Below are 14,946 nucleotides of genomic sequence, written 5' to 3'. Positions count from 1 at the left end.
GTGGCTGTCCTCCAACTCAGAGATCTGTCTGTTTCTGCATCCCCAGTGCTGGGATTAAAATTGTGTTCTCCATTGTGGCCCTTTTCTTTTTTTCTTTTTTTTTTTTGTTTTGTTTTGTTTTTGTTTTGTTTGGTTTGGTTTTTTGTCGCTCCCTTGCCCTCTTACCCTCTTACTCTCTTGCTTTCCTGCTCTCTCCCCTTTCTCTGTTGGGGTGCCCCCTTTCTCTTCCCTATCACGTCTCTCTCTCTTCATCTCCATCCAATAAACCTCTTTCATATAAAATCTGTGCACATCATCATTTCATTGGTCCTAACAGGGACCAAGAGGTCTTGATTAAGCTGATGATGGTGCCAAGAAAGTTTATTAAGACACACAGCTTGTATATAGTATTTCTAGGAGTTGGGGTGGGGGAGAACAGCCAAGGTCAGCAGAGAGCTAAGCCAGACAGTGTTGGCCATGGATAACCATGGTCTAGCGGGAAGAGTCTGGTCCCCAGAAACTGCAACCTTGACTCCTTCAAGGCACTGGTCCCAGCTCTAGACCGGCCTTGCCAAGTCTACTCATGATCAGGGCCTCTGAGAAAGTCTTGGGTTGATCTGGCTCCTGATACTTGGTTCCCAGTTAGTGGAACTATTTGGGAAGGATTCAGAGGTATGGCCTTGTTGGAGGAAGTATGTCATTGGGGGTGGGGTAGAGCGCTGATGGTGCCATTCCCAGTGCTCCCATTCTGCTTCCTGTTTGCAGATCACGACGTAAGCTCTCAGCTCTTCCTGCCGCCATGCCTCTTTATGCCATCAAAATCCTTTCTGAATTACTTGATGATTTGTTCTTTGACCCATTGTATGAATGTTCCCTCACAGACCTGTTTAGAGATGTGTTTCTGCTGAGATTCTAAATCCTTTCAAGTAGGCTATTGCTATTGGTCATTACAGATCACAGCGGTCTCTGGCTGAGGGTTGTTTTGCATTACCTGGCTAGAAGTCATGGGTAGGCAAGAAGCTCTTCAAATGCTGGTCTCTAGTGCTTCATTCCCCTCAGGGGCTGATAGCTACACGTGAAAGGTGGCAAGGGACCCCTTCAATGTTACAGTTGCTGTGTTGGTGTTGGGTGTAGGCACACTTAGTCCCTGGGCTGCCTAGTTTTATGTCAACTTGACACAAGCTACAATCATTTGGGAGAAGGGATTCTCACTTGAGAAAATGCCTGTACTAAAACTTAGAATGCAGGAACAGAGTCATCTTCAGCTACATAGAAAATACGAAGAAAAAAAAAAGGAGGGGGAGCTGTGGTAGTAGACTCCTGTAATAGCAGCACTTAGGATGCTGAAGCAGGAGGCTTGCAAGTTTGAGGCTGGCTGTGTTCTGGAGAGGGATCCCGCCTCTGTGCCACTATGCCGGCTTTGTTCACCATCAGTCTTCATGGTGCATCTGCAGGAGAAGTGACTTTTCTGACTCAGTTAGGATGCTCACGAGAGAGCTGATAGGGAAGACGTTCATGAGAGACTCAGTTGGCTGCTGCCACAGTTCCCCAGCACAGTAAACAGCCAGGTCCCTAAATGTCCACAGTTGTAACTTAGTTACTAGCCCCAAAACCCGTCTGAGATGAGTAGCAAACACTCTCCCTTTGACAGACAGAAGCTGCATTTCAGATCCTGTATCCTGAAAGCATCTGACACAAAAGGGCCACGTGAATTAGAAGCACAGTCTGCACTTACCAGCTGCTTGTTGTACTGTGGCAGAGGACACGGCTGGGTGCCAGCTGCCACCTTATACACTGGTGTCACCGACATACTGGCAGGGTGGGCACAGATGAAACGCACCTGCACCGTTTCCACAGAGGGACTAGGGTTCAGGACACCGGGGTGATTCCCGATCCGTAGAGTGAGAACCTGTAGGGAAACATCAGTGAGTTATCTGTGTGCAGGCCTTTAATGTCTGGCGTGCCTAACCTAGTGTGTCACAGTTATTCTAACTCCGTTGCAGAGGAGCCCTTCTGGATATGATACTCAGACAAATACCTTAAAGGAATGTGCCATCCCCACTGTACACCAAATAATTGGATCTTTTAGATGGCAGAAAGCAATCAAGGCCCTTACACAATACACTTCAGGCTGGTCTCAAATCCGTAAGAGTTTTCCTGACTCAGCCTCCCAAGTCCTGAGATTCAGATATGAGCCACCACACCTGACTCGAGATGTTTCTATAACCACATCCACAACAGCCATTACTCTCAATAGCTAAAACGTAGAAGCAACCAAAGTGTTTATCCATGAATGAATTATGAACATTACATACACACATATACACAAACACACACACACATATATGAACACACACGCACTGGGATATTATGAAGCCTTCGAAAGCAAGAAAGCCAAGCACGATAGTATGCGCCTGTTATTCCAGCCCATTCCTTCTAAGGAAGGAATTCAAGATGAAACTTGGATCTAAAGTAGGTTGGAAGCCAGCCTGGTCTACCTGAGCTCCCATCTAAATAAGTAAATAATGCTTTTTAAGGAAGGAAATTCTGACATGGTACAACATGGGTGAAACTTGACAGCATTGTGCCAGCCATAAAAGAAAAAAATAGCTCATGATTTCATATACATGAGGTGCTTACATTAGTCCAAGTCACAGAAACAGACAGAAAAACAGTGGACGGCAAGGCCTAAGATGAGGTAGCTGTGTGGAGATGGCTTTTAATGGTTTGGGGCTTCCGTTCTGTAAGATGAGGGGATATACGGCTGTGGACTGAAGCATTAGTTCTGGGTTCTGTCCCCATGGCAGTGGCAAAGCACCCTGATAAAAACAAATTAAGGGAGAGAGGGATTGTTCGGCTCACAGTTGCAGGCGACAGTCCATCTCTCAGGGGACTTAGGGTGGCAGAAACTTGAAGCAGTTACATTAATTACATCCACAGTTGTGAGCAAAGCAGTGAACCCTTGTGTGTGGGCTAGCACTCAGCTAGCTTACTCCACCCCTTTTCCCTAATGTCGACAATTCTTCATTGAGACTTGTTATAAAAGAATGAAAATCCCAAACGTTCTATTTTACCAGATGCTGGGGAAAATCCTGCTAGCTCAGAAGGCAGAGAAAACACCCAGCTGGCCTTCTGTCTCTGCTCACCTCCTGATGAAAAAAGCCCAAAATGCTCACTAGCTTAGCTGACAGCCCAGGAGAAAAAAGGCCAAAAACAGAAGGCCAAAGACTTGCTAACTCAAAGCTCAAAAAGCTCAAAGAGCCAGAGAGCTAAAGCTCAAGAGCTAGAAAGCTAAAGCCCCTTCTACTTCTCCCGCTGTCTTAAATACCTTTCTCTCAAACTCCCTCCTTTCTAATAATCCCTGTCAGCTGGTTACTTGCTCTGCCTCTTGACCAGGGTTAACTTTATTAAATCCTGTGTACAGAAAGCTCTTGGATTAAAGGTGTGTGCTAGGGCTGAGCCACAACAAACAAAAGGCAGGTTTTTACTGTTCTCAGTCTTGGGGATCACAGCGGGATCAAATATCTTGCAACAAAGACTTTCCTCCTAGGTAATTCTCTGTTGAGTCATATCCACAATTCAAACTAACCACCACAGGGGCTAGACACATGGCTGAGCAGTGAGAAGTGCAGACTGCTTTTGCTGAGGCTACGAGTTCAGTTCCCAGAACATGTCAGGTGGCTCGAAGCCACCTATAACTGAAGCTTCAGGAGCTCTGAAACCGCCAGCTTCCGAGAGGGACCTGCACCCACCCATATTGACACCCACTGCACATTCCTTCTTAGAGGAAGGCTCACAAGACTTGGTGAACTCAATGACACTTACCAGGCCTGGGGCTGGGGAGACAGCTCAGTGGAGACAGCACTTGCTGTGCAAATGTGGGGGACTGGAGTTGGGATCTCTACAGCCTTCCTAAAAGCCAAAAAGGCATGACAGTCATCTGTAATCCCAGAGCTAGAGACGAGGGTCTCAGGAGCAAGTTGGCTAGCCAAACAAGCTGGGCTTAGCCAGCCCCAGGTTCAGTGAGAGACCTTGCCTCAATAAATAGGGTGGAGAGTGACTGAGGAAGATCCCCATGCCAACTTTGGGCTGCACAGGCACCTGCACAGGCACCTGCACGTGTGAGCTCACACATGTGAATACCCATTTATACATGGTACCACACGGGGGGCATATATGAGGAAGAAAACCAGGTTCAGAAAGCTTTGAAACTCACAAGGAAGTTATATGAGCCTGGCATGGTGGCACACACCTTCAACTCTCACTAGCTAGGCAGAGGCAGAGGCAGGTGGATCTCTGTGAGTTAGAGACCAGCCTGGTCTATACAAGGAGATCTGACACAGCCAAAGCTACACTGAGCAACCCTGTCTCAAAAAAAAAAAAAAAGAGTAAGTTAGTAAGTAAATTTCAAAAGTTAAAAACAAACAAAAACTGGAGACAGGGGCTGGAGAGATGGCTCAGTGGTTAAGACCATGGTGCTCACGTGTACGCACGCACGCACGCACACACACACACACACACACACACACGAAGGCAAACACACATACACATAAATAAAAACAACCCTTTTTTGGTTTTGTTTGCTTTGGTTTTGATTTCTCAAGACAGGGTGTTTCTGTGTCCCTTAGCTGTCCTGGACTCACTTTGTAGACCAGGCTGGCCTCAAACTCACAGAGATCCACCTGCCTCTGCCTCCCAAGCACTGGGATTAAAAATGAATCTTTAAAAAAAAAAAAAAAAAGAGTATTATACTGTGAGATCCTTCTAATAAGGTCTGAGTCTGGCATTTCCGGATCACCTCTGAGCTCTGTATAAAATGAGACTCCCTTTCCAGCTGGGTTCCCCCTCCACCTGACCTAGGACACCCAGATCCCCTCAGGAGCGTCACATAGCCCTCAGGGAGACTACAGGCCTTTCCTGACAAGAACCTTGTTCAGCAAGCACCCTGGGATTCCTGGAAACACCCACTCCATGCTCAGGAGATGTCTTGGTGTCTTGTCTTTCAACCAATAAGCTTTAACCATACCTGGAGTTCTTCCCCTACCTATGGGCTAATTAAGTACTGTTTTCCCCCTCTTATGGTGGGGGTGTGTTCTTACATGTAAATAAAGCATCCCTAGCACCTCAGGCCCCAGCAAATCAAACACTTTCACCCTTGAAATGCCTACCACTGCCCAAAGTTTCAAAGTCCTTAGTTTCACAAGAAATGAACGTGCTACTATCAGCTTTCTACAATGACCTTTTGATTCATCATTATTCTGGGGAAGGAAGGGCTCCCCTCCTGCCTGAAGAATTCACCAGGGGACTATTCACCAGGGGACTCCTAGTGCTTGGCTGCCGGCCAGCATAGCAGCTTGGCGCTCTGAGGAAGCAGCAGCCGGACCTGCGCCCCTGTGGAGCCTGCTTCTCGCCAGGTCTGCATTCTGGCCAGTCCCAGGCACCCTCTGCCATTAGCACAACAGCTTGACCTAAGAGCTGTAACTCTGCTTTGGAAGGCCGAGTTTCCATGGCCATCTGATACGAGCAGTCTCATTTTAAAAAACTAAATGTCGAAGGCAGAGGCAGGTGGATCCCTGTGAGTTCGAGACCAGCCTGGTCTACAAAGTGAGTCCAGGACAGCCAGGGCTACACAGAGAAGCTCTGTCTTGAAAGAGAGAGAGAGAGATAGAGAGACACAGAAAGAGATCGAGAGAGAGCACGTTAACTTTACCACAGTGGAAACTCATTTCCATACCCCAGTGAAACTGCGAGCCTTGCTTTGCACATGGATCTCTGCGTGCTCTAGCTACCCTGGAGAGAATCTGAACCCCAGACTCCCAGGTTCCACCCATTTTCTGAGCACAGTGCCTGGCCCTTCCCACTGGAGAGACACGCCTCAGGCGTGATGCTCAGACAGGCAGCAGCACCAGGGGAAGTGGAATGACATTATACTATTAGAAAAAAGTCTATTTTTTCTTACTTGTTCCCCTAACTGCAGGCACATGACTCGGTAGATATACTGGTTCTGCTTCCTCTTGGCTGGCAGCCGGACTTCGGTCACACTAATGTCCTCTGCCTTTTCCATACTCAGCTCCAAAAAAAATCGGGAAGGCTCCAAGATCCATGGATGAGGGCCCCCTTCAAATACCATTTCCTTCACAGAGTGCCATGTCACCAAGGCCACTTCCACGGGGTTTAGAGCCTGAAACAAATTCATCCCTATGTAGTTAGGAATTCTTTCATGCCTCCACCTTCCCCATGCCTGGATTGCCAGTGTGTCTTGCCATGCCTTTTAAAATAATATATTTGAAATGAGAATATAATTACATATTTCCCCCTCTGGTCTCTCCCTCCAAACCCTTCTATGTATCCCCCTTGCTCCCTTTCAAATTCATGACCTCTTTTTCTCTGTTGTGACACAGTTTATTTTTTTTCTTTGTTTGTTTTGTTTTGTTTTTCGAGACAGGGTTTTTCTGTGTAGTCTTGGCAGCCCTGGACTCTATTTGTAGATCAGGCTGGCCTCAACTCAGAGATCTGCCAGCCTCTGCCTCCCAGAGTGCTGGGGTTACAGGTGTGCACCACCGCACCCAGCAATTTTTATTGTTTTGATATTACAATCTTTTGAATTTATTTTTATTATTTGTTTATTTATTTTGAAACAGGTTCTCATTATGTAGCCTTGGTTGCCCTGGAGCTTGTTATGTAGACCAGGCTGGCCTGAAACACATAGAGACCCACCTACTTCAGATTTCTCAGTGCTGGGATTAAATGCATGTGCCATCAGATGTGGCTGAGATTATAATACAATTACATCATTTTCCTCCCTCCCCTTTCCTCCCTTTGGCACCACTCCTGTTCACTCTCCCTTGTTCTCTCTCCAATTCATGGCTTCCTCTTTGTTGTTACATACGTGTGTATGTGTATTCATATTCCTAAATACCTGTTCAGTCTGTATAAAGTTACCTGGATGTATGTTTTCAGGGCTGACCATTTGGCATTGAATAACTGTGCTGGATAGTTTTATAGCAACTTGACATAAACTAAAGTCATTTGAGAGAAGGAACCTCAATTAAGAAAATGCCTCCAGGCTAGGTGGTAGCTTCTAATACTAGCACTTGGGAGGCAGAGGCAGGTGGATCTCTGTGAGTTCAAGACCAGCCTGATCTACAGAGTGAGTTCCAGGACAATCAGGCTATACAGAGAAACCCTGTCTCAAAACAAGCAAGCAAGCAAACAAACCAACCAAAAACCAAAATCAACTAAACAAAAAGAAAGTGCCTCCATAAAATCAGGCTGCAGGAGGCCTGTCGGTGTTTTCTCAGTTGTTGATTGGTGTGAGAGGACCTTGCCCACTGTGGGTGGGGCCATCCATAGCTGTCAGAAAGTGTGCCCTTCCCCTGGAGAAGCCTATGTCTCCTACTCTAAACTTTCTTTGGTTGCCCGTAGTTCTCTGTCTAGGATTAAGGCTTCCCAAGCACTCCCCCTTAGCACATATACTAGTGTCATCCTCCTTTAGACAGCCATGTTGGTTGAGACTTTATGAACATGGCCAAAACAGTTTTATATGCAGCTGGGATTGAACCCTGGTCTTTGTTTACAGCTAGCAAGAACCCGCCTGCTCCACTAGTTCCCAGCTTCCTTCCCCAGAATTTTTAAATCAACTGTTCACCGTGTGTCTTTCATTAGTCTCAACCTTTTCTTTTTTCTAAGAGGCAACAGGTCAGGATTTGCCAGCAAGAAAGTACAGTTATTACTTTTAGTTTAAAAAAATATTCATTTTTATGTGCATTAGGTACCTGGCCCACATGCATGTCTGTATATTATGTGCGTGTCTGCTGTACCATGCTTGTAGTAGAAGACACAGAAAAGGACATCAGATCCCCTGGGGAGTAACAGACAGTTCGTCAAGGCACCATTTGGAGCTGGGAACCGGACCCAGGTCCTCTGCAAGAACAACAAGTACTCTAAGCTGTGAGCCATCTCTCCAGCCCCTCAGTTTTAAGTTCTGATGGAATTAAGACAGTAGATAGACCATACATGCTTTTATTTTGAACCATCTGTCATAATATTTGATGGACCAACCCGTATGGCCCCAAATAATGGCTGCTGTTCTAAAAATATATAAATGCATGGTGTGAATATGGCTGACTCCTCTTCTATAGGAGAGGAAGCTGCTGAGAGAGAGTTTTCTTCAAAAGGGACTCTGCTAGGAGTCTGTGTGGCTGGTGCCTACAGAGATATACACATAACACCAAAATTCAGATATTGCCATTAAGCAATGTACTTAATTTCCCACATCTTCTACCTCAGTATTAAAGACAAAAGGTAAGTATCTAAAGTTCGCTAATGCCGGAGAGACACAGTGCTGGTGGTCAGGTGGGGAGGTGGTTGTTTGCACAGGGAGCTTGCCTCCCGTGCACGAGGCCCTGTGTCCCCTCCCAGCAGAGCATGAGCTGAGTGTGGCTGAGTAAGTACTATTGTACTCCTGCACTTGTGAGGCAAAGGCAGGAGGGTCAGAACTTCAAGCTCATCCTTGGACAAGTGTCTAACTGAATGTCGGCGTGGTTTACATGAGACTCTGTCTCCAAAAAACAAAAGAAAACCAAACAAAAACATCCTGAATGAGTGTACCGAGGAAGCCTGAGGGATAAAGCCCGCTCCTGAGGCTTCCTGAGAGCTTAGATCTAACCTGAGACAACCTGAGTGAGAGCAGCTGTCGAGCACCCAGCCTTTCCCAGGCCTCCCGTGGGACAGCTCACCTGCAGAAGCTCATAAGCAGCGAAGGTGGCACTGCTCCACACGCGCTCCTCATGCCCAGTCACGCTGACTGTCACCACAGTGTGGCCTGGAGATGTGGCTGCTATGTGCACACTGGCACAGGAACAGTGCCTCGGTCCCAGTCTTTGAATACCTTTCAATCAAAAGACATGATTTCAGCCAGGCATGGTGATGTTCTCAGCACTTGGGAGGTGGTTGCAGAAGAATCAGCAGTTTAGAGCCAGCCCCAACTACAAAGCAACGTTAATGCAAGCCTGGGCTACAGGAAACCCCACTCCAACCACAAACAAACGAATGCCCACCCCAGAGCCCACCATAACTTCAGTAGAGTAATAAGAAGTCTATATTTAGTTTAAAGAAATTCGGATACAGGAACAGGATAAGTTTAACACATTGAAAGTATAACCTGGGGCTGGAGAAATGGCTCAGTAGTTAAGAGCTCTGACTGTTCTTCTAGAGGACCCAAGTTCGGTTCCCAGAACCCATGTATCCACTCGAAACCACTTCTAACTATAGCTCCTAAAAATCCAACACAGCTGGCCGCTGCAGGCACTGCAGCCATGCACGCACACCCGCATACTGGCATACACACAACGAAAAAGTATAAAAATACATTTGGCTGGGCATGATGGTGCACACCTTTAACCCACCACTTCAGAAGTTCAAGGCTAGCCTGGTCTGCATAGTAAGTTCCAGGCCAGCCAAAAGCTGGGATCTCAACAACAGGAAACAAAAAAATCTTAAATATAATAATCTTGTCTGGGTATGGTGCCATGTGCCTCTCATCTTAGCACTTGGCTTAAGCAGGAAGATTCCCACAAGCTCCAGGCCAGCCTGGGATACAGGGTGACATCCTGCCTTAAAACAAAACAAAACAAAACAAAACAAAGCAAAACAAAACATAGTACCTTGAGATTCCCACTAGGTTTCACTTTTTTCTATCAAGTTGATGCACACTCCCTCTGGAGCTCAGTGTTGGACTATTCATCTGTTCTCTACAGGCTCTGGGTTCAATTGCCCAGAAACAAACAGTAAAACCTTTCTTCTGATGATGACATTCATCATGCAAAACACAGTTCTATGTGCAGTGTGAACACAGGCTTGGGCACAGGCCCAGACACCAAGGGATGTGTAGGACAAAAAGGGAGAGTGATAATGCACGTAAACCCATGGAAAGCATTGACAATATTAACAGAAACCTAGAAACAGTCAAAGGGTACGGAGACAGGAAGAAGGGTTGTGGCTGGAGAAAACAGGCCTTGTTTGTTCTGAGACAGGATCTTGCTCTGTAGCCCGGTGGCCTGAATGGTTGTCCTGCTTTGACCTCCCTAGTGCCTGAACTACAGGAAGCTTTAGGGAGAGAACCTCAAGTGTAGGAAACAAGACGCACGGCAAAACACGCAGGAGGCATCAATGAACAGATGACAGAGGAAGAACTTAAGTGGTTGGTTTTGTTAGAGCCACATGAAGTCAAAGGAATGAAGTCATGGAAAGCAGATTGGGTTTTATCTATGTTAGGCGTGGGGACCAAGGAAAATGAATTTGTGGGGGGAAAAAAACCTCTTAAATTATTTTGGAATAAAAATATTAATTAAATGGGTTTGGTGGTTCACATCTATAATTTCAGATCTTGGGAAGCTGTGGGAGGACAGCCTGGGGTACACAGAGAGAGACTGCCTGTGACAGAGCCAGACAGGGAGAGCTGGAGCATGGCTCGGTGGTCCAGAGCACTGGCTTTTCTTCCAGAGGACTCAGGCTCCACTCCCGGCATCCATAGAGTGGAATGCAAGCCTCCATGCTCTAGTTCCAGGGGATCTGACGCCCTCTTCTGGCCTCCACAAGCACTGCACACACAGGTACATAGACGTGAGCAGGCAAAACATCCATACACAAATGATAATATATAATTAAAAACCACGGGGTTGGGCGGATGGCTTATCCAGTGAAGGCACCTGCTGCCAAGCTTGACAACTTAAATTCAATCTCTAGGGCTCACATGGTGGAGAGCGTTGTCCTCTGATCTCCACACACTTGCTATGGCGCACGTGCGCGCACACACACACACACACACACACACACACACACACACAAATAGTTAACAATGCACACAAACAAAAGTAATTTTGACATTCAGCTTCGAAAAGATCCATTTCGTAGCCATGGTTACCAGTCTAAGAAGTTAAAATGATGTTATCATACCCTACATAAGAGATGAGAGGGCCTAAAAGTTAGAGCTAAGAACAGAGGCGAGTAGAGAGCTGAGGGAATTATGTGCTGATGGACAGGGCAAGGGAGAAGTCCAAGCTGATGTCGCTCCTACAGAAACGAAAGAGTCAAACGAATTAATGTGGGAAAGTACTTACCGCAGAGACTAGCAAACACCGAATGCTACGAAACATTCCATGCGACTTCTGCATGATATTAGTGAAAATCAGTTGGGCTCAGAAATATGAACTTCAACAGCAGGAAGGATGCTGGTTTTCATAAAGGAAATGGTCATGTTTTCCTTTTCACTGGAAAAACGTACTGCCGTGACAAATAGTATGGCTGAGTTGGTAGAGTGCTTACTCTGCCCCCAGCACGGTGTAAACCGGGGATGGTAGGGCCTACTATCTCAGCCCTGAGGCAGGAAGACAAAAATTCACGGTCGTCCCTGGTCACAGAGCAAGCGCAAAGCCAGTCTGGGTTAAGTGAGGGTCTGTCTCAAAAAAGAAAAGGTGAATATACCGTCTCCTTTTGACTATGGCACACAGTCATGAAATGGCACTATGTTCCTCTTAAAGAATACGGTAGGGTGCCATGCAGTGGAAGAGCACGTGTCCAGCATGTCCACGTCCCTAGGATCAACCCTCACTCCTGGAAACAAAAGGATATCGATGAAAGAAAGAAAGAAAGAAAGAAAGAAAGAAAGAAAGAAAGAAAGAAAGGAAGGAAGGAAGGAAGGAAGGAAGGAAGGAAGGAAGGAAGGAAGGAAGGAAGAAAGGAAGAAAGAAAGAAAGAAAGAAAGAAAGAAAGAAAGAAAGAAAGAAAGAAAGAAAGAAAAAAGAAGAAAAGAAGCAGGGGCCCTGAAATGGAGGGCTGGAGGTGGATGGCTCAGCCACAGGGTTAGGAAGCTTAGCGTTGGGGATGGAGCGACGGCTCAGAAGATAAAGACTTCCCTCCAAGTGTGATGGTTCTCCCTGCAAACCCGTGACAGAGCCAGGCAGCAATGATGAGCACTTGGAATCCCAGCACCTGCGAAACAGGCAGAACCTAGCTAGCTAGCTGAGCTGGAGGCGGGGAGCTCTGGATTCCTCGAGAGACTGCTCTGACAAAGTCAACTCCAAATCCAGGCCACACATATGTGTGCATACATGCACTTTCATGTGAATATGAGTCACATATGCATACCACACACAAGGCACAACGTTCCCCCTGTGCTTTCTATATACATCTAAAATGAGAGTAGAGTGGACTCTGTTTCAAGGCAGTTGACAGAATATATAGAAGCTGGCCATGACAGCAGCCTTTCATGCCGGTTCTCAGGAGGCTCAGATAGGAATTATGTACTCAGGGTTATGAGTTCAAGGCCAGCCTTGGCTACATAGCAGGATCCTGTAGTGTGTGTGTGTGTGTGTGTGTGTGTGTGTGTGTGTGTGTGTGTGTAGAGAGAGAGAGAGAAAAAGAGGAGGAGAAGAAGGGAGGAAGAAGAATTAAACTACAGTAGTGGTTTGCCCATTATTAATTAAGAGATGAAAGGGGAAAATAAAGAGTTTAGCCTTGCCTTCTTTAAAAAGAGTGAAGACTCCTTGCTTGTCTGAGTTGAGATCCAGGGGTAAGTGAGAGCAGTCTGTAAAAGGGATAGCCTCTTTGGTCTCTGTATTGACATGATACATTGCAATGGGGACCTCAATAATGTGGCCAACTTCCGCATCAGCTTGAAATGGTAACAGTTCCATTCTGTTCAGCTTCATGACATATATCTTAAGGAAAAGCAATTAACCTTCAGGAAAGTCTTAGAAGAGACATTTAGACACATACATAATTATGTGCTGTGGGTATACATATGTAATAGGTACACAAATATGTACATTCTGCTGTGGTGGAGCATGCCCGATTTCAGCCCCCAGAAAGCTGAGGCCATATGATAGAGTCAAATTCATGCTGGGCTACACAGTGAGATCTTGTCTCAATAATCATATGTATATCCTCTCTCTATATTGTTATCTACATGTTTTACTTTGGTTCCTCTTTTCTTTCTTTCTTTCTCTTTCTTCCTCTTTCTTTCTTTCTTTCTTTCTTTCTTTCTTTCTTTCTCTCTCTCTCTTTCTCTCGGGGGTGGGTGGTAGTATTATGAGTTGAACCCAGATCCTTGTGCATACTAGGGAAGCACACTACCACCAAGCACAGTGTTTCTGTGTAGACCAGGCTGGCCTGGAACTCACTCTATAGACCAGACTGGCCTCTAACTCAGAGATCCACCTGCCTCTGCTTCCTGAGTGCTGGGATTTAAGGTGTGTGCCACCACTGCCGAACGAAGCCTGTCTTAGGTATCTATTGCTGGTATAAATACCATGATCAAAAGGGACTTGGAGAGAAAAGGGTTTATTTGGCTTACACTTGTAGGTAAAAGTTCATCATATAAAAAAGTCAGAGCAGGAACTTAAGCAGGGCTGCAAGTGGAGGCAGGAGCTGAAGCAGAGGCCAGGGAGGAAAACAGCTTACTGGCTTACTGGCCCTGGATTGTTCAGCTGGCTTTCTTATGGCACCTAGGACCGCCAGCCCAGGGACAGAGCCACCCACAATGGGCTGGGCCCTCCCACAGCCATCATTAATTAAGAAGAGCCCCACAGGCTTTCCCACAGACCAGGATGTTTATTTCTCAGTTGAGGTTCCCTCTTCTCAAATTCTAGCCTGTGTCAAGCTGAAAAAAAAAAATCCTAACCAGGACAATGCACAATCAGTGCTTAAGGTGCACAGGCTACACATCCACACATTCAACTGATTTAAGGTGCTTTGGGGAAAACATCTGTCCTGAACATGCACACTTCTTATGTTTGGCTCGAGGTAGGGTTTATGTAGCCCAGGCGGCCTTGAATTAACTATGTGGCTGAAGATAGTTTTGATAGTCCAGCCTCTGTCTCCTGAGTGCTGGGATCTCAGGTACACTTCTTGTCATGATTACTGAACAGGGAAGGATGGCTGGACACAGTGGCCCTGGCCTGGAATTTCAGCACTCAAGAGGTGGATGCAAGAGAGTTTCCATGAGCCTGAAGCCAACCTGGGCTACAGAGTGAGGTCCTGTGAAAACAAAAACAAGCCCATGAACAAAGCACAATACAGCAGAACAACCCACTGGCTGTGCAGTAGGAGTCAGTAATCTAGACCTTACTTAAGGTATGACTCACAGTGTTTCCCCCCTCCATTTCCCGAATTTCCTAGACACCTCGATGTCAGAACTAGCATCCTCCACACCATCCCCATAGCTTTATATCTTTTATTTCCTCTCTCCAAACACTCATCAAATCTTTAATCCTGCAATCCCAGCACTTGAGCTAAAGCAGGAGAATGGCAAAAAGTTTGAGGCCAGCCTGGGCACAGGTCTGTAATCCCAGCACTCAGGGAGGCAGAGGCAGGTACATCTCTGTGAGTTTGAGGCCAGTCTGATCTACAAAACAAGTCTAGGGGGCTGGAGAGATGGCTCAGTGGTTAAGAGCACTGTCTGCTCTTTCAGAGGTCCTGAGTTCAATTCCCAGCAACCACATGGTAGCTCACAACCATCTAAAATGTGATCTGATGCCCTCTCCTGGCCTGCAGGTGTACCTGCAAATAGAGGACTTATACATAAAACAAATAAGTAAACAAAGCAAGTCGGACAGCCAAGGCTACACAGGGAAACCCTGTCTCGAAACAAACAAACAAAAATACTGAAAGGAATGATGTCAGATTGGCCTGCAGGCAAATCTGTGGGGGTGCTTTCTTGATTACTGATTGATGTGGAAGTACCACTCCTGGGTAGGTGGTCCTGGGTTGTGTGAGGGGAATGATTTTTTTAAATATTTTATTTATTTATTATGTATACAATGTTCTATCTGCATATACACCTGCATGCCAGAAGAAGACACTAGATCTTATTACAGATGGTTGTGAGCCACCATGTGGTTGCTGGGAATTGAATTCAGGACCTCTGGAAGAGCAGGCAGTGCTCTTAACCTCTGAGCCATCTCTCCA

General features: G+C 46.2%; 1 protein-coding gene across 1 annotated transcript in view; it reads right to left on the bottom strand.

Moving 5' to 3' along the window:
• The window catches only part of Nup210l (nucleoporin 210 like), a 94,840-nt gene that overhangs the window by 51,653 nt on the left and 28,241 nt on the right, over positions 1-14,946 (bottom strand). The window contains exons 13-16 of the mRNA XM_021646719.2: positions 12,500-12,698; positions 8,718-8,869; positions 5,939-6,160; positions 1,715-1,888 (exon numbers count right to left, since the gene is read on the bottom strand). Coding sequence (XP_021502394.1) covers positions 1,715-1,888; positions 5,939-6,160; positions 8,718-8,869; positions 12,500-12,698 — 747 coding nt within the window. The remainder of the gene's footprint in view (positions 1-1,714; positions 1,889-5,938; positions 6,161-8,717; positions 8,870-12,499; positions 12,699-14,946) is intronic.

This window comes from Meriones unguiculatus, chromosome 1 (genome assembly GCF_030254825.1).
Source record: "Meriones unguiculatus strain TT.TT164.6M chromosome 1, Bangor_MerUng_6.1, whole genome shotgun sequence".
Taxonomy (NCBI): Eukaryota; Metazoa; Chordata; class Mammalia; order Rodentia; family Muridae; genus Meriones; species Meriones unguiculatus.
The sequence above is the reverse complement of the archived record's forward strand: the minus strand, read 5'-3'. Positions and strand labels throughout refer to the sequence as shown.